At 40.8% G+C, this 19200-nt stretch overlaps 1 protein-coding gene across 6 annotated transcripts in view; it reads left to right on the forward strand.

Annotated features, from left to right (window-relative positions):
• VTCN1 (V-set domain containing T cell activation inhibitor 1) overlaps window positions 1–19200 on the forward strand; it is a 177531-nt gene that overhangs the window by 141080 nt on the left and 17251 nt on the right. For 4 of the 6 annotated variants that reach the window (XM_047784907.1, XM_047784905.1, XM_047784904.1 and 1 more), the window contains 3 exons: window positions 3968–4315; window positions 7730–8008; window positions 14244–14413. In XM_047784907.1, the coding sequence (XP_047640863.1) occupies window positions 4156–4315; window positions 7730–8008; window positions 14244–14368 (564 nt within the window). In that variant the 5' untranslated portion in view covers window positions 3968–4155 and the 3' untranslated portion in view covers window positions 14369–14413. The remainder of the gene's footprint in view (window positions 1–3967; window positions 4316–7729; window positions 8009–14243; window positions 14414–19200) is intronic. The other 2 variants (XM_047784908.1, XM_047784906.1) reach the window with 2 other exon arrangements.

Genomic DNA, 19200 nt, shown 5'->3' on the forward strand with positions numbered 1-19200 from the left:
AAAGAATTTGATTTTTTCAAACATGGTAGTCATCCAAGAAAATAACAGCTGTTGGCCTTTCTTATGCTTATTTTTTGGCTTTTAATTGTTTTTATTTTTACATGAGGTAGGGATACTGCTTTATTAGGTAGGCTCTCCTCATATCTTCATCTGGCCCTGGATACCAACAAAATGTGGAAGAAAAAGCACGGGCTTAGTAATAACTCACACGAGATGGACTTGGATGCTGGCTCCACTGCTTGCTAGATACAGGGTCTTAGGCAATCATTCAACCCCACAGAGCCTCTTTATCCTCATTTCTAAAATGGGAGAAGAGTCATTCTTCCCTCTCATGGTTGTTACCTGGCTTAAAATGAGTCACTATAATTAAAGCATTGGTGCTCTGATCTGCAGTCTCTCCAAAGGACTCTAATTAACAGTGGTTATCAGTGTCATTGATGCAAGGTTTAACAGGCACTACGTTAAGCTCTTTACCTGCGTTATATCATTTGGTCCCTTCAGGGGCCTTCTGAGGGAGCTGCTAAGAGTAGCATCTCTATTTTACAGACGAAAAAAATCATGGAATAGAGAAGTTAGGAAACCTGTCCAAGCTCCTATATCCAGTGAGTGGTGGAGCTGGGACTTGAACCCAGACAGCCTGACACCTGTTCTCAAATGCTGTCCTCTGCTGCTGCTTTCCTATATTGTCTTTTTATTTAGCCTGACCCGGCATCCTTTCTAATTCTTCTTACAGGAGTAACTTATCCCCAACCCTGCCTTCTTCTCTGGGAAGAAGGGCACCCATGGGGGCCACCCCAGGTTCCACGGGTGCAGGCTGAAGCCTGTGTGTTGCCTTTAAGCTCTGTGCTGTGAGGTCCAGCTGGACCGCTGGGTTGCAGCAATGCTGATGATGCTCTCTGTGCTTCAGACAGAACTTATCTGACTGAGTCATTGCAAAGGAAAGTTCATTTTCCAGGTTTATCCAGTGGAGTTGGGTATCCCGAAATCATACTGTCTGTAAAGAACCCTTGCTTTGTGTTACCTATAACCCCAGTTTCCAAGCGATTCCTGCTTCTCCTGCGGAGGGCATTTGAATAGTGCCCACCCCGTGTGAAAGCAGAATGGCTCCAATTTCAGCTCGCTCCCCTTTGACAGCTCCACTTTTCCCAGGCAGACCAGTGCTGTGATAGTAATCAGCCCTCCTGAGCTGGAGAATTCATTTTCAGCAAATGGCTGGGGCATCCCACTTGAAAGAGGTTTGATGGAATCTTAGAAGCCAATAGAATCCTTAAAACCTGTGCCTGGTTAAATTAACAGAATTCTCTATCAGTAGATAGCTGCCTCTACCCATCTCCTAGAGCCCTTTCGCCCTCAACAAACCAGACAAGAGTCCCTGGTGGTGAAGAAGTCTGGAGAGTCCTATCAGGCCAGACGGTGGTTACTAGAACACAGCTCCTTAAGCCCATATTTGTTTGCAAGTTCGAATACCGATTTCCTTTTGAAAGAAGCAATATTTATGTGCTGTTGCTTGGAAATTAAATTTCATTTTGTCACTTGTAACCATCATATACTCATCTAAAAAATAAGTATTTATTGATTGCTTTCTGGGTGCAAAGCAATGGCTTGGTTCCCGTGGCTTTTTAAATTCTCACTGGCTTTTATTCCTCCTCTTGACTTGCTACAGGGAGGGGGATCTCATCAACATTATACTCATTCCATCTGCCACATCCTAAACGTAACCTTAAATGAGCCAGAGCCCACAGTGGGTCCCCAGGGCACGCCACAGCTGCCTACTCTTCATCATTAAGTTTTCTAAGAGTTCAACAAATGCTCCACCTGTGGGCTCAAGACCAATACATTAAAATTAACTCAGTAACACGATTACCGAACTAAGATATGTCATTACCTTTTCATTCTCCCCATAAACTGTGCTAATCATGTATTTTTTCTAAAATGTAATTTTTCAATTCAACTTTAATGGAACTTTATAAATTACAAATTTACCCTCGCTCCAACATAGTTACATTTGTTCTGTGATTTTATTGCAAATCGTAGTGTTTTCATTCCTTTTTTTTTTTTAAGGTCTTTTTTCTTCCCTTCCTCTTTTGTTCTCTTCTCTTGTGATTTGCTGACTATCTTTAGCATTGTGTTTGGTTGGCTTTTTCTTTTTCATGTGTGTGTCCATTGTAGTTTCTTGGTGCGTGGTTCCCATGAGATTTTGATATAACCCTATGTATGTGTACAGAATTATTTTTGGCTCCTGGTCTCTTAATTTCAAATGCATTTTCAGTGTTCTATATTTGTCCTTTCCTCTTCTCATGCTTGCTAGTTTTGATGCCATATTTGTCGAAGGGTGCTTCCCTGCTTTTATATTATCTTTGCCTTTCCCAGTGAGCTTTCTCATTTGTTTCTTCTTTCTAATTGTGGCCTTTTCTTTTCTGCCTAGGGAAGTTTCTATATAGGTGTTGTATAGACTGCATTATAGACTATGAAAGGATATAATGGGAAGTGAGGCTGGGAAGGTAGCCATAAGGGCTGACATCCACGGGCATTTCCTGTGTGCTTTGCAGTATCTAACGTTGAAGGCCATGCTGTTAGTCTGAGGTTTACTTCACAGCCTTGGGAGCCATGGAAGATTAGGGATTAGAAAACTGACATACTCAGATTGTACTTTAAAGTCTACCTGTAAGATTAGTGCATGGAAAACAGATTAGATGGAGGCAAAGATCAGAGGCAGGAATGCCAGTATGGAAGCTGAGAAGTGCTCCAGCACCCATCATGTTGGACTTTTCTGGCTGTAAGAAAGAGAGGTTTGTGCAGACCATGACAGTATAAAGTGTTTGTTTAAAGGATACTCAGAGGTTGTCTACAGGTGTGATAAATTCATTTTAGTAACAACAAAAAAAAAGGATACTCAGAGTTTGGGTCAGGAACTAGACCTGAAAACCCTCAGGATCTAAGACAGCTCTGGGAATGGGGGATTCTCTTCATCTTTTCCTCTCATGGTCTATCCCTCACACTTTGAGTCTGCTCCACTCTCCTCTTGGGCTCAAGGACCCAAGACCCTCTCCTTAGCTTCACACTGAAACCACAGAAGGAGGCTCTCAAGGAGATTCAGTTCATTAAATCACCCCTGTAGGCATCCCCAGTCAGTAGCCTCCTGTATAGAAAGGAGAGCTGATCAGTCCTTTACAGACTGAGTGGGCTATGGTCTGGGCAAGTGGGGAAGAGGCAGTGGACATGGCTGTCACCCTAATTAATACTTCTGATGTGTTTGGAGGGAAGCGTGTGCTTCTAAGGCCACAAGTCTGTTTCATTAAGTACCATTCTTCATTATGCCATACATAGCTAGCACTCTAACCTTGACCAAGTCACTTCTACTCTCTATGCCTTCATCATTCAAACGGAGACAAAAGTGAAAAGAACTTTAGAATTCTGCATGCTTCAGAATGATTAGCCACATTTAGTTAACATGAGGTTTCATTTCTGCGCCACATTTGGTTAGAATAACAGTGCCTTATATGTATAATTAGTTTGTAAATCAAGTTCACATCCATTTGATTTGTCCTTCACAGGAGCTGTTTAAGGTAGGTAAGCCAGACAGCATTACTGCCATTTTACTGAGATGCAGAGATTCATTCAAGGTCACAAAGCTCTTAAGTGACAAAGCCAGAATTTGAATTCTCACCTTCAAACCCAAAGTCCGGTATGTTCGTTCTTCTTTTGTTTGGTCTCAAGGATGGTGTTGTTTGGCCTCAAAAACCTACTGTGTGGCTGTTTTATCTGCTGCTGGCAGGTCTGCTGTAGTGGTCAAAACAGTGGTCTTCATGCTCTTTCTATTCTCATGTCATCTTGTATTACGTGTCTCCGCTTCTGTATATTTTTAATTTATGACAGAAGCTCTTGCTTGGCTTTTTAGTGGTGAAGGATTTGGTTGCAGATGTTCCAGAGCATCCCTTGGTGTTGACCCTTGTTTCTTGAATTGTAGGAAGACATTCGATCACAGTCACCACTCTCACCTCAGCTGGGAACATCGGGGAGGATGGAATCCTGAGCTGCACTTTTGAACCTGACATCAAACTCTCTGATATCGTGATACAGTGGCTGAAGGAAGGTGTTACGGGCTTGGTCCACGAGTTCAAAAAAGGCAAAGATGACCTGTCAGACCAGGATGAGATGTTCAGAGGCCGGACAGCAGTGTTTGCTGATCAAGTGATAGTTGGCAATGCCTCTCTGAGGCTGAAAAATGTGCAACTCACAGATGCTGGTACATATAAATGTTACATCATCACTTCTAAAGGCAAGGGGAATGCTAAGCTCGAGTATAAAACTGGAGGTAAGTTACTTTGAAGAGAGGGAAAGAAGGTACCAGAAGATATTCGAGACTAGAGAGTGAATTGCTGATGAAATGTCATGCTCATGGTAATTTATACCAAAGACCATCCCAATTTTGCTAGCAGCTATCCTTTCTGCCCAAGATCCCACCAACTCCAAAATAATATTCTATAATCTAGGATTTAAAATCATTTGCTGAGGACTCTGTCTTCTTCTGAATTTTTTATATGTTCCCAAAAACATTTTACCTATACATTTTTCTCCATCAGGAGGCTTCTGTTCTTTCTCTCTTGTGCTAGTCCCAGGTCTTGCCAGTGAGAGAAGCTGCTAGTCTGGCCTGAGATTTTTCTGTGCTAAGTAGGCCCCAGCCCAAGTCTGAAATCAGTACCTCCAGTGTAACGCATTATAGAAGTTCAAAGGAAAATGAACCAAACAATACTGTCCTATAAACTCGCTAATCCTTCAATGAAATCCACACTTCCTTACCAACTAAATTTAATGTATGTTCTCTGAATTTATGTACAAGGGACTCAGATAATGTAAGGAGTAAAAAGATGATTAAGAAAACACAAACTTTCCTTTAAAAAGACACATGCATGTTCACTGCAGCACTATTCACAATAGCCAAGACATGGAAACAACCAAAATGTCCATCAACAGATGATTGGATTAGGAAGATGTGGTATATATACACAATGGAATACTACTCAGCCATAAAAAAAGAACAAAATAATGCCATTTGTAGCAACATGGATGGAACTAGAGACTCTCATACTGAGTGAAGTAAGTCAGAAAGAGAAAGACAAATACCATATGATATCACTTATATCTGGAATCTAATATAGGGCACAAATGAACCTTTTCCACAGAAAAGAAACTCATGAACTTGGAGAATAGACCTGTGGCTGACAAGGGGGAGGTAGTGGGGTGGATTGGGAGCTTGGGGTTAATGGATGCAAACTCCTGCCTTTGGAATGGATGAGCAATGAGATCCTGCTGTGTAGCACTGGGAACTGTGTCTAGTCACTTATGATGGAGCATGATAATGTGAGAAAATAGAATGCGTATATGTATGTGTAACTGGGTCACCATGCTATACAGTAGAAAAAAAATTGTATTGGGGAAATAATTTTAAAAATTAAAAAAAGAATACTCCAAATAAATGAATATACAAATAAAATTTTAAAAATAAAATAGTGCCCAAAGGAAAAAAAGAAAACAAAGGTGATTGTCCTCCTTCTGTAGAGCTCATAGTGTAGATAGAGTTACAGAGCTGAGGATTAGGGCAGAGATAAGAAACATATGTAAATATCTATAACAATTGGTAAGGTGTAGTAAATGCTTTAAGAGAAAAGAGGAATAGAGTGATTTGGGGATTCTGCAGAAGAGAGAGATCGTGCATGGGGAGGAAAGGGATAGGAAAGCTCTCATGAAGAGAATCTGACATTTAAGAGGAGCCTTGAAGGATAAGCAGAAAGTATCCTGAGGCCTCCCAGCCTAACCCAGTCTGCACAGGCCTTTCTTGGACCCCTCGTACCACGTGCACATAATGGTCCGAAGCACAGATCGAGAGCAGAACTGGGCACAGACAGTGGCCTGGCCAAGGCAACCTCACTGAGCCTCAGCTTCTTCATCTTAAAACGGGGGTTAAGAGTCATGTCAAAGGAATGCTGGAGCTGACTGAAGGGACTTCCAGTGGCAAAGCTGGAACCACTTAACAAAATAAACAATGTAGTATTAAATTTTAACTAAGTATAAAATAAATACCCAAGTCCATACTTATATGAGGGAGATGAAACAAACCTTCTCCATAGATGAATTCCAGATAATATATTTGGATGTCTTCTCCAGGAGGTAGAGCTTAGAACACCGCCTCTCCTTGACCACCACTCTTAGGTGCATTAGACTTCGTACAGTCCGGCTTCCAAAGAAACCTGGCAAATGCAGCCTCAGGTGATCAGAGTTAACATCCTCAGTGATGAATCATGTTTTCAGCATGTACTCTCTGAAATGACAGGATGAGAAGGGCTCTTTAATTTCTACAGTTTTCCTTTCCAAAACCCATAACCTCAATTTAAGCATGAGAAAAACATCAGACACATTCCAGTAGAGGAGCATTCTACAAAATACCTGGCCAATACTCCTCAAAACTGTCAAAAATCATGAAATACATGGAAAGAGTGAGAAACTGTCACAGATGAGAGGAATCCAAAGACATGACAAATAAATGCAATGGGGCATCCTGGATGGAATCCTGGAATAGAAAACGGACATTAGTAGGCAAACTGATAAAGTCTGGAGTTTATCTACCAATGCTAGCTTCTCAGTTTTGACCAATATATCATGGTTATTTAAGATGTTAATATTAGGGAGAAATGGAGAAGTGTACATAAGAACTCTCTGTACTATCTTGGCAATGTTGCTGTAAATCTAAAATTATTCCAAAATTAAAAGCTTATTTTTTTAATGGGCACAATAATAGATACCCTTAGGAGTGTTGTGAGGAACAAATAATGTCCAGAATTTGGTCCCTCAGTAAGTGGTGGTTCGTTGTCTTATACACGCAGTTTCCCATAGCATCTCCCAGAAGCTGATTCCATGCCTGCTTCAAGTATGTGAGTCTCGTCTCCTCTGCTAGGCAGCAGGTTCTCTAAGGACATGGCAAAAGCTTTCCTCCTACCCCTCACTCAGCACTAGCACAGTCCTTGGCAAAGGAAGATGCTAAATAAGTTAATAATTTGTATCTTTCCATTGTGGCATAATAAATATTTTATAGGCCAAAGTCCAGGCCTTAACATTTTCTACAGGTGTCCCTCTGCCTAGACAGATGAGGAAGTTGGTCTTAATTTCAAGATGTATCTGCCTCCCACGTGAGGAGCATTATCTTAGAAAACAAATGCCTGTCTTTATCCATGGATACCAGTCTGGGCAGTCTCTACTCAAGCAGACTCCAGGTCCCCATGATGACAGGGCCTAGGTATGGAATTTCTGTAGGTGACAGGTGAATGCTGTTTGTTTCTTCCTTCTCCCTTCCCACCCTAACTTTACCTATAGGCAGAAAAAGACATGAAATTCAGGAGGCTTCATAGGTGCCTGGGAAAATACCCAATTTCCCAAATGGATAAATTTTTTTGTGTGATCACTAGGACTCCCCTTACTTGGAAAAATTTATTTGTTGCAACAGTTATACCTAGAACTTAGGTCCTTGGAGTTTGCCATAGTGGCCAAAGTGTTATGACATGTAGCAATACTATGAGCAAATCATTTTTTGGATCTATAATACAATAGGCCATACACAGACAGCCAACCGGGAAAGTTCTGAGTCACTGTAATGTGTCCGTAAGACTTAGCACATCAAAGGCCTTTTGATGTGCTAAGTCTTTGATATCTGCCCTTTTGACCTTCCACCCTGCAGCATTCAGCATCCCAGAGGTGAATGTGGACTCTAACGCCAGCTCAGAGAGCTTACGATGTGAGGCTCCCCGATGGTTTCCCCAGCCTACGGTGGTCTGGACATCCCAGGTTGACCAGGGAGCCAACTTCTCAGAAGTGTCCGACACCAGCTTTGAGCTGAACCCTGAGAATGTCACCATGAAGGTTGTGTCCGTGCTCTACAACGTCACAATCAACACCACATACTCCTGTATGATTGAAAACGACATTGCCAAAGCCACAGGGGATATCAGAGTGACAGGTGAGTTCCTTCACATTTTCGTTGTGGAGTTACTGGGGTGAGAATCAAATGTAAATTCAAATCTAACTTCTCTAACAGATACATTATGTACCAGGGCACAGACAGCTTCAGAGAGGCCTCAATCACAATTCCAGTTGGGACTGCTTTATGCAAGAAAACTAATACAAAACAATATTTATAGCATGTGGGTCAGAGGTGGCAATTAGTCCTCATCTTGTATGCCTTCTTACTGCCTGGAGGGCAGTGTTTGGATTCTGAGGCCCTAACTCACTAGGACTGCTTTGGTAAAGCAGGGGAGAAGTAACAATTATTTGACATCTTTAGCTGCAGATCCATATCTCAAGTTCCCCTCAAACTGGGTTTGGTTCTGTCCTGACTTTGAGAAGTCTTTGGATTTGAAGACCAAAGGTCTCAGAGTCTGCCTTAGTCTGATTCACTCCTCCTGAAACAGGTTCATGATCCTACCAATACTGACCCAAGATTAATCTGAAAGCTCATAGACTGAGCCCACCTCCCAGGGTGAGAAGACCAGGAGCCAGGGAGGCCCAGCATCCTAGTCTCCCTGCAGTGCTTAGTATATTGCAAAACTTAGGGGTGACCTAGTGTCAAGAAAATGCATAGACCTAATTATAAATTTTAAGACCATCCCCCCTGGGGTTAAATGGAATTCAAGATGCTGGGGAAGGAGGTATCAGGAGATCTGCTGTCTCATATCAAGCTTAATACCAAGCAGAATACTTTGTGTCTTTTAAGTGCCCTATAAATGTTTGTTGAATTTAACTAAATAAATCATAGTTTCATTGGCTATTTTTTAATTAAAATTTATATACATGAAAAGGCATCCTATGGAATGGGAGAAAATATTTGCAAATCATATATTTAATTAGGGATTCATTTCCAGAATACATAAAGAACTTCTATAGTTCAACGACAAAAAAGTCAAAAAACCCAACAACAAAAAAGTCAAATAACACAATTTAACAAGTCAAATAACCCAGTAGCAAAGGACTTAAGCAGACATTTCTCCAAAGAATATATACAAATGGCTGATAAGTATATGAAAGGATTCTCAACATCCCTAAGCATCAGAGAAATGCAAATGGAAACCGCAGTATCACCTCCTACCCATTAGAATGGCTTCCAACAACAGCAAAACAGAAAATAACGTGTTGATGAGGATGAAATTAGAACCCTTGAGCATGTTGGTGAGACTGTAAAATGGTGCAACCACTACAGAAAACAGTATGAGAGGTTCCTCAAAAACAGGACTACCATATGCCATAGCTGTCCCATTTCCGTGTATTTTGTCCAAAAGAATTGAAAGCAGTGTCTCAAAGCTATATTTGTACACCCATGTTCATAGCAGCATTAATGAACAGCCAAGAGCAAGAAGCAGCCCCAATGTCCATCAAGAGATGAATGGTAAAGAAGACATGGAATGTACACACAACGGAATATTATTCAGCCTCAAAAAGGAAGGAAATCCTTTCACATGCTACAATGTGGATGAATTGTCAGGATATTATGCTACGTAAAATAAACCAGTCACAGAAAGGCAAATTCTACTTATATGAGGTTATCTAAAGTAGTCAAGTTAATAGAAATTAGAATGGCAGTTACCAGGAGCTGGGGGCAAAGAGGAAGCTTAGGGAGTTGTTGTTTAATGGGTTTAAAGTTTCAGATTTGCAAAATGAAAAAGTTTTGAAGTTTTTTTCACAACAATGTGAATATACTTAATACTACTAAAATATACACTTAAAAATACTTAAGATAGTAATTTTATGTGTTTTTTTACAATAAAAAAGTGTCTAATAAAAAAATCATATATATGAGAAAGAGCTCTTCCACTACCCTGTGGAACAAATTGGTGACTGTACCAGTTAGAACATTTTTAGTTGCCTATAATGGAAAACAAAACCAACTCAAGCCGAAGCTAAAAGGGGGAATTTATCAAAATGGTATTAGGATGGCTCATGAAACCAAGGACAGGAAGTGTAATATAGCTTCAGGAATAGCTGGAATCAAGAACATAAATTGCATTAGGATTCTTTGTCTTTCATTTCTACTTTATTCTTTGCTAATTTACTCTCTTGGGTTAGTCTATAGGGCAGAATATGGCTGCCAGAAGCTCCCCCTGTAAAAGTCTCTTCCACTCAAGTGAGTAACTGGACTGAAGCTCAGTCCCTCAGTCCTGTTGTACATTCCCGGAAAGGCTCCACTTGAGTCAGCTGGCTGTCCACACTGAGACCAACGAGGCAGTCCCTGAGCGAGGGTCTTCCTAGACGAGAAGGGGGAAATAAAGCATTAGGCACTTAAAAAAATGAGTGTTCACATCAGTATCTTGGTGTAGATCTCAATTAAAAGCTCCAAACTAGGAATTCCTGTCGTGGCGCAGTGGAAAGGACTCCAACTAGGAACCATGAGGTTGCGGGTTTGATCCCTGGCCTGGCTCAGTGGGTTCAGGATCCGGCATTGCCATGAGCTATGGTGTAGGTCGCAGACACGGCTCAGATCTGGCGTTGCTGTGGCTCTGGTGTAGTCTGGGAGCTATAGCTCTGACTCAGCCCCTAGCCTGGGAACCTCCATATGCTGCGAGAGCAGCCCTAAAAAGCAAAAAACAAGATAAAATTAAAAAGCTCCAAACTATATAACCAATGCCTTCTAATAGAAATGGCAATAAATGAACAAACAACAGAGATTGAACACAGCTTTTATTCAGTGAGCAGGTTCTTTTTCCATACATGCTTATTGGAACATCAGAACAAGTGTTCCATGTATCAGTACTAGGACTGTATACAACTTTTAGGAGCATGACAAAGCTTGAAATTACAATAAGGAGTTCCCATCGTGGCTCAGTGTAAACGAAACTGACTAGCATCTATGAGGACGCAGGTTCAATTCCTGGCCTCCATCAGTGGGTTAAGGATCCGGCTTTGCCCTAAGCTGTGGTGTAGATCACAGATGTGGCTCGAATCTAGCATTGCTGTGCCTGTGGCATAGGCTGGAGGCTACAGCTCTGACTGGACCCCTAGCCTGGGAACCCCCATATGCCACAGGTGCGGCATAAAAAATTTTAAAAAAATAAAAAAAACAAAAAAAATTACAATAAAATTATAGTAACATAAATCCTGCTTGCCATGCACAAAGTATGTTTTTAAACAATTGAATGAGGCCATGGGGTTTATATCCTCTGCTGACTACACCGCTAATGTGGGTCATTCACTTAACAAATCTCTGTTGAGTGCCAAATGTATACAAAGCAATTTTTAAGTACCATGAAATAGATGAATGGCACAGTTGTGATAAGAGAACTAGTCACAGTGTAGATATGGTGCCTAGGAGAGTTTTATTAATGACTGTAGTGGCTCAGTAGACAAGGAAGACTTCGCAGTGTGTTTTGAAGAAAAAGAATGATTTTGATAGGATGGAAGGATGTGAAGTCAGGAGCCTATGTCAATGTCCAGAAGATAAATTATGAGGGCCTTAACTAGGGCGGTGACAATGAGAAGGAAAAGTTAATGAAAAAAATAATTTATAGACCTTGGTGACACCAGTGTGAAGGACAAGAAGAAGGAACAAGTCAAAATGGGTCTGCTATTTCTACTCGGGTTGCTTAGGAGATTAGTAATGCTACCAACAGGAAAAAAAAAATGAAATACAGGAAAAAGCAACACCTTTAGGGGAAAAAATAGATTTTAGAGATGTTGAGTTGAAAGTGCCCTTTGTATACGAAAGTAGAGATATCCAATGCTTAGCACATCGCCCAGCATAGAACAGGTTTAGGGGAGACTGTTGCATCTCTACTCCACATAGCTCCTTCCGTGAGAAGAGATCCCCACCAGTGTAACCCTTGCAGCCTCTCTTTTTTCCCCTCTTTCACTCCTCCTCCTCAGAGGAGGAATTAATTTACATGATTGGTGAGTTTAGTAGAAGAAGCTGGGCATGAGAAGCTGGGCATAAGAACTAAGCTCCTTGTTTTTCCCATTCTCTCCAGCTAACCAGAAGTATTCTTTATACTCTGCACCTCCAAGCCATCAGTTTCCAGGGGCAGAATCTGTCCTTGCAGGAGGAAAGCTGCCCTAGTCCTGTGCTGTCTGTCTCTCGGGAAGTCTGGGCTGCAGCCCACTTCTCTGCAGACAATGCTTAATCTTTTATTATCAGATTTATCAGTAATAAAGGTGTTTTTTAGTCTTTCGGTTGCCTCACTGTTTAGTCTTACTCTTTAACTGGTTCATAAATCAGCTGGGGAGAGGATGTTTATTGGACTCCTTTGAACCCAAACAACAGGCCCTCAAAAGTGTTTGCTAAGCAATTATATTTTTAACTGATATAGCATAGCAACTGTAAATCCAGATGTGGAGCTTAGGACAGAATTCAGGCTAAGGGAAGTAATGTTTATTAGGCTTCAGTGGGGTTACAGTTATTTTTTTTTTAATTAAAGTATAAATATGTATATGTTTAAAGTATAAATTATAGTATTATAAAGTATAGCATTATATATAAAGCAATATATAAAGTATAGTTGATTTGTGATGTTGTGCCCATTTCTGCTATATAGCAAAGTAACCGAGACGCGCACGCGCGCACACACACACACATATACACATACACACACACATACACACTCTCTTTCTTCTATTATCTTCCATCATGGTCTGTCTCAAGAGACTGGATATAGTTCCCTGTGCTATACAGTAGGACCTCATCACTTATCCATTCTAAATGTAATAGTTTGCATCTACTAACCCCAAACTCCCAGTCCATCCACCTCTCTCTCCCCTCCCCCTTGGCAACCACAAGTTCTCTGTATCTGTGAGTCTGTTTCTGTTCTGTAGATGGGTTCATTTGTGCCACATTTTTGTCTTTTCTAGGGCCGCACCTGCAGCATGTGGAGGTTCCCAGGCTAGGGGTCTAATCAGAACTGTAGCTGCCGGCCTACACCACAGCCACAGCAATGCCAGATCCAAGCCGCATCTGCGAGCTACACCACAGCTCACGCAATGCCGGATCCTTAACCCACTGAGCGAGGCCAGGGATCAAACCCGCAACCTCATGGTTCCTAGTCGGATTCGTTAACCACTGAGCCATGATGGGAACTCCCACTTGTGCCATATTTTAGATTCTACATATAAGTGATATCATATGGTATTTGTCTTTCTCTTTCTGACTTCACTTAGTATAAGAATCTCTAGTTTAATCCATGTTGCTGCAAATGGCATTGTTTTGTTCTTTGTATGGCTGAATAGTATTCTATTGTATATATGTACCACATTTTCTTAATCCAGTCATCTGTTGATGGGTATTTAGGTTGTTTCCATGTCTTGGCTATTGTGAATAGTGCTACTGTGAACATACGGTGCATATATCTTTTTGAATTGTAGTTTTGTCTGGATGATGGCTGGATCGTATGGTAATTCTATATTCAGTTTTATAAGAAACCTCCATACTGTTATCCATAGTGGTTGTACCAATTTACATTCCCACCAACAGTATAGGAGGGTTCCCTTTTCTCCACACCCTCTCTGGAATTATTGTTTTTATAGCTAAAACTTATTGACGGCTTACTATGGTGCAAGGGTCTCTTCTATATGTATTAACTTTGCATGTATTAACCCACTAATCCCCACTAGAACTCTGTGAACTGGATTATTATTATTTTAGCCCTGTATTATAAATGAAGAAACTGAGGCACATATAGATTTGCTAAACTTGCCTGAAGTTAACACAGCTAATAAGTGTCAGAGCTGAAATGACATTGGACTGTCTAAGGAGAAAAACAGAGTAATTTAATTTCTTCACTTCTGCCTTTCTCTACTTCAAAATGAGAACAATACTTTCTCATTCCTTTGTAGCGGTGTGATGAAAGCAAATGACACAGACATGTAAAGGTCACTGCCTAGAGGGGAAAAAAATGTGTCTGAAACCAAGAACTGGCCATGGCTGTTTAGACTATTCTTTATTTGGTAACCAAGAGCAATCTGTATATTGGCACCATTTTTCATTTGGCAGAGTGCTCGCTGGAGTGGACCCCAGAATGAAACTTCTTTGAAGAAAGGGAAAGCTCTGCTTTTAATCCAGTTACATAAAGGGGGGGGGGGGAGGATGGGGTAAAAAGTTGCCCCCAAATTAGAGTACAAGTTAAATTAGGAAAAACAACTTTTCTTTGCTAACCAGCCACATGAAGAGGGCATCCAGCTTTTCCTCTCGCCTTGAACTTTTTTCTCTCCCTTTACAGACTCTGAGATTAAAAGGCAAAGTCACCTACAGCTGCTGAACTCAAAGGCTTCCTTGTGTTTGTCTTCTTTTGTTGCCATCAGCTGGGTACTCCTGCCTCTCTGTCCTTACCTGATGCTAAAATAATGTAGCTGGGCTACACAGAAACATGCAAAGTCATTGGTATGACAGGTGAGTTGAATCACAAGTGGTATGGGGGATCCGTTGTGTGTGCTTGGGTTGCTAACAAGAATCAAGCAGCCCACAGCATCAGCCTCAGGGAGGAATATTTAATAATGCCAGGGCAGTAGGCACTATTTCTACGGGTACTGTGAAAAGGTAAGCATTTGTTAACAAAGAGTACAGACCTCAAGAACAGATTTATAGGAAGAACACCTCTATACAATTCAAATATGTATGTAAATCCAAACCCCTTTTCATTTATTGAGTCATCCATGAAGGCACACAGACTTTATTGAAGAGAGAGATTTGGCTCTCTTTACTCTAGATTTCATGATGAAGCATCATGACATAATCACTCACATAAGAGGCCTCCTCCCGGTCCCCAACAAAGCCCCTGTTGACTGGAGACCTGACAAAGCACCCACCAACTAGCCGTCTTGCTGGGATGTCCCACTCTCACCTGAGTCTAATTATTGGTAGGACATTTCTTTCTGCATATTCTTCTGCCTGTGGAATTTGTTAACAACTGAGCTTATGATGTTACAGTCAACACTACCCCATTACTCACTGCCTTGTCACCAGGCTCATAATCTTAGAGCTGTTTTTGGCCCCCTCTGTCCTTCAGGTCAATTTGTCACCAAGCTCCACAGTATCTTCCCATGTTGTCTTTCAGAGTGACCCTAATCCAGCTTCATCATCTCATACCCCTGACTAGTTCTAAAACCTCGTACTTGCTCCTTCCTCTTTCTGTCTTAGGTGATAGGAAACAAGGTGCCAGAATAAAATTTTTCAAATGCTATTTTCATCACAGCTTTCCTTTAACTCTGGAACCTAAAGTGACTCTCTAGGCACTATTATATCAAAGTTAAAGTCTTCAGTTCTGCAGTCACAAGGAAGTTTCTCTCCCAGAGCTTCCTGCTTCTCTCCGCTACTGACTACTGCGCTCTGGCCTTGCTACCTCTCTCTCTGCTCCTTCCTGGAAATGTCCCCTACTCTGTGGCAACTCAGATCCACACGTACTTCATCCACTTCAGTAAAGTGCCTTCTAGCCCCCTTTCCTGATGGTCCTTTTAGTTCACATCCTCTTGGTGTGCATGTCCAAGGCACGTGTATTCCTTGCCTAGATTGTTAAGTCTTCAAGGGTAAGTAAAAACATGTTGATCTGCTTTTCTTTTGCTGTGTGCTAAAAAAAAAAAAAAATTTACATTTATTTTTTAAAAAATAGCAGTTGAGGAGTTCTCATCATGGCACAGCGAAACGAATCTGACTAGGAACCATGAGGTTTGGGGTTCGATCCCTGGCCTTGCTCAGTGGGTTAAGGGGTCTGACGTTGCCATGAGCTGTGGTGTAGGTCGCAGATGCAGCGCAGATCTGGCTTTGTTGTGGCTGTGGCAAAGGCTGGCAGCTACAGCTCTGATTAGAGCCCTAGCCTGGGAACCTCCATATGCCACGGGTGCAGACCTAAAAAGACAAAAGACAAAATAATAATAATAATAATAAAATAGCAATTGAAAGAAAAATATAAAGTTGTATACTTGGATATAAGGTAGTACATGGATATTATAAAAACTGCAAAGGTGGTGCCTATGCAAATAACTATATCAGAGGAAACCCTCTCTTATGAGGCTGTTGTGGATATCAGCTCAGATCAGGTTTCCTGAGGTAACCTTGTATCCCTATAAACTTCCCTCTTAGAACTGCTTTTCCCATAGATTTTTGGATTGTTGTGTTTTCATTTCATTTGTCTCCAGATATTTTTTGATACTCTTTGATTTCTTCATTGACATCTTGCTTGTTTAGTAGCATATTGTTTAGCCTCCACATGTTCATGTTTTTGCAGTGTTTTTTCTTGTAATTGATTTCTAGTTCCATAGCATTGTGGTTGGAAAAGAACTTGATACGATTTTAATTTTCTTAAACGTACCAAGGCTTATTCTGTGGCTTAATAGATCACATGTGGTCTATCCTGCACATGTTCTAGGTGCATATGAAAAGAATTTTGTATTCTGCCATTTCTAATGAAATATTTTATATGTATCTATTAAGTTCATTTGGTCTAATGTGCCTTTTAAGGCCAGCACTTCCTTACTGATTTTCTGTCTGGATGATCTGTCCATTGATGCAAGTGAGGTATTAAAGTCCCCTATTATTATTGTGTTACTGTTGATTTCTCTATGTGCATTAATATTTGCTTTGTATATTTAGGTGCTCCTATGTTGGGTGCATATATATTCATAATTGTTTATATCTTCATCTTGGATTGATCCCTTGATCATTACATAGTGTCCTTCTTAGTCTCTTACGATAATCTTTATTTTAAAGTCTATTTTGTCTGATATAAGTATTGCTACCCCAGCTTTCTTTTGATTTTACTTGCATGGAATACCTTTTTCCATTCCCTCACTTGCAGTCTTTGTGTGTCTTTAAATCTGAAGTGAGTCTCTTGTAGGCAGCATATATACTGGTCTTGTTTCTGTAACCGTTCAGCCACTCTGTCTTTTGATTGGAGCATTTAGTCCATTTACTTTTTTTTTTTTTTTGGTCTTTTTAGGGCCACACCTGTGGCAGATGGAGGTTCCCAGGCTAGGGGTTGAATCGGAGCTACAGCTGTCGGCCTACACCACAGCCATAGCCACAGCAGATCCAAGCCACACCTGTCAGCTACACCACAGTTCACGGCAATGCTGGATTCTTAACCCACTGATTAAGGCCAGGGATCGAACCTGCGTCCTCAAGGACATTAGTCAGATTCATTTCTGCTGAGCCACGATGGAAACTCCCTAGTCCATTTATGTTTAAAATAACTATTGATATGTCTGTTCTTATTGCCATTTGATTGTTTGGGGGTTGTTTTTGTAGGTCTTTTTCATTTCTTTCTTCTTCTTCTGTTCTCTGGCAATTTGATGACCATCTTTAGTGTTATATTTGAATTCCTTTTTTCTTTTGTGTGTTTACCTAGTACAGGTTTTTGGTTTGTGGTTATTATGAGGTTTTTATATAGTAATTTATATATATCATGATTTTTTTAAGTTGCTCATCTCTTAATTTCAAATGCATTCTAACAACCCTGCATTTGTACTCTCTTTCCCTCACAATTACTATTTTTGATATATTTTACATCTAATTGTTTTGTGTATTCCTTAACTGCTTATTGAGGCTATAGATGATTTTACTATTTCTATCTTTTGGCCCTCCTACTAGCTTTATGCATGATATGATTTCCTACCTTTATGTTTGCCTTCTTCTTTTTCCTTTCATAATTTTCAAGTGTCTAGTTTTGGCCTTTGCTTTTTAACTTAAAAAGTTCCTTTAACATTTCTTTCATTTCAAGCTGGTTTGGTGCTACTGAACTCTTAGCTTTTGCTTATCCATATATCTGAATGAGAGTCTTGCTGGGTAGAGTATTCTTGGTTGTAGGTGTTTCCCTTTCATCACTTTAAATATATTGTGCCACTCCCTTATGGACTGCAGAGTTTCTGCTGAAAAGTTAGCGGATAGCCTCATGGGAGTCCCCTTGTATGTTATTTGTTGCTTTTCTCTTGCTGCTTTTTAATATTCTTTATTTTTTTGTCATTTTCATTATAATATGCCTTGGTGTGTTCCTCTTTAGGTTAATCTTCTATAGGTCTCTCTCCACTTCCTGACCTTGGATATCTATTTCCTTTCTCAGGTTAGGAAAGTCTTCAGCAATTATGTCTTCAAATATGTTCTCAGTCCTGTTCTCTTTCTTCCTCCTTCTGGGACCCCTTTAATGCAAATATTAGTGCAACTGATGTTGTCTCTTCAACTGTGATCATTTTTTTTTCTGTTCAGCATCAGTGATTTCCAGCTTGCTAATCCATTCCTCTGTATTTATTCATCTATCATTGATTCCTTCCTAGTTATTTTTCACTTCTCTTATTATATTCATCATTTCTAACTGGTTTTCCTTTATATTTCCTCTGTTAAAACTTTTAATTTCTCACTCTGTGTATCCATTCTTCTCTCTAGTTCTTCACTTTTACAATCACTACCCTGAACTTGTTGTTGGGTAGACTGCCTCTCTCCACCTAACTTAGTTCTTCTTCTGGGGTTTTATCTTTTTCTTTCATCTGGAACATATCTCTCTGTCTCTCCATTTTGCCTAAGCTGCTGTTTGTACTTTTATGTATCTGATAGATTGGTTATATTTCCTGACCTTGGAGAAGTGATCTTTTGTAGGAGACATCCTCTCTGTCCCAACAGCACACTCCCTTGTCATCCAAGCTATATGCTCTTATAAGCTTTATATGTTATTACTCTAAGGGCCGCATGGGTCCTTCTGCTATGGTGGGCTATGTGGGAAGTCCAATAGGCTCGGTTGGCTCCCAGTCCAATTCATTGCCAGGCCCTGCTTTTTGTGGAGGCTGCTGGCTGGCAGGACTAGGTTCTAAGGCAGCTGAATGGAGAACCCCAGGGGGACCTGGGGCTAGTGCTAGGTCACTGATGGGTATAGTCCAACTAGTGGGTGAAGCCAGGTCCTGGGGTTAATGCTGGTCTACTGGTGGGCAAAGCCATGTTCTGGAGTTTGATTGTAGGATCCAGGGATCCCAGAACTGGTCTTGGATTGCTGGTCAGGAGGCTAGTTCCTGATACATTTGGGTCCAGGGTCTGGGGTGTCTTGAAGCTTGTGCTACCTGACTAGTAGACAAGGCTGGGGACCAGCTGGTCTCGAGTGCAGGGCAGAGTCTTGCCTGTTGGTGGGCAGGCTAAGTCTGCAGGCTCTGGTATTGTGGTTTTCTTGCATCTAGTATCTGCCTTCTGGTGACTGAAGCTAG

The sequence above is a fragment of the Phacochoerus africanus genome, chromosome 6, assembly GCF_016906955.1.
Source record: "Phacochoerus africanus isolate WHEZ1 chromosome 6, ROS_Pafr_v1, whole genome shotgun sequence".
Taxonomy (NCBI): Eukaryota; Metazoa; Chordata; class Mammalia; order Artiodactyla; family Suidae; genus Phacochoerus; species Phacochoerus africanus.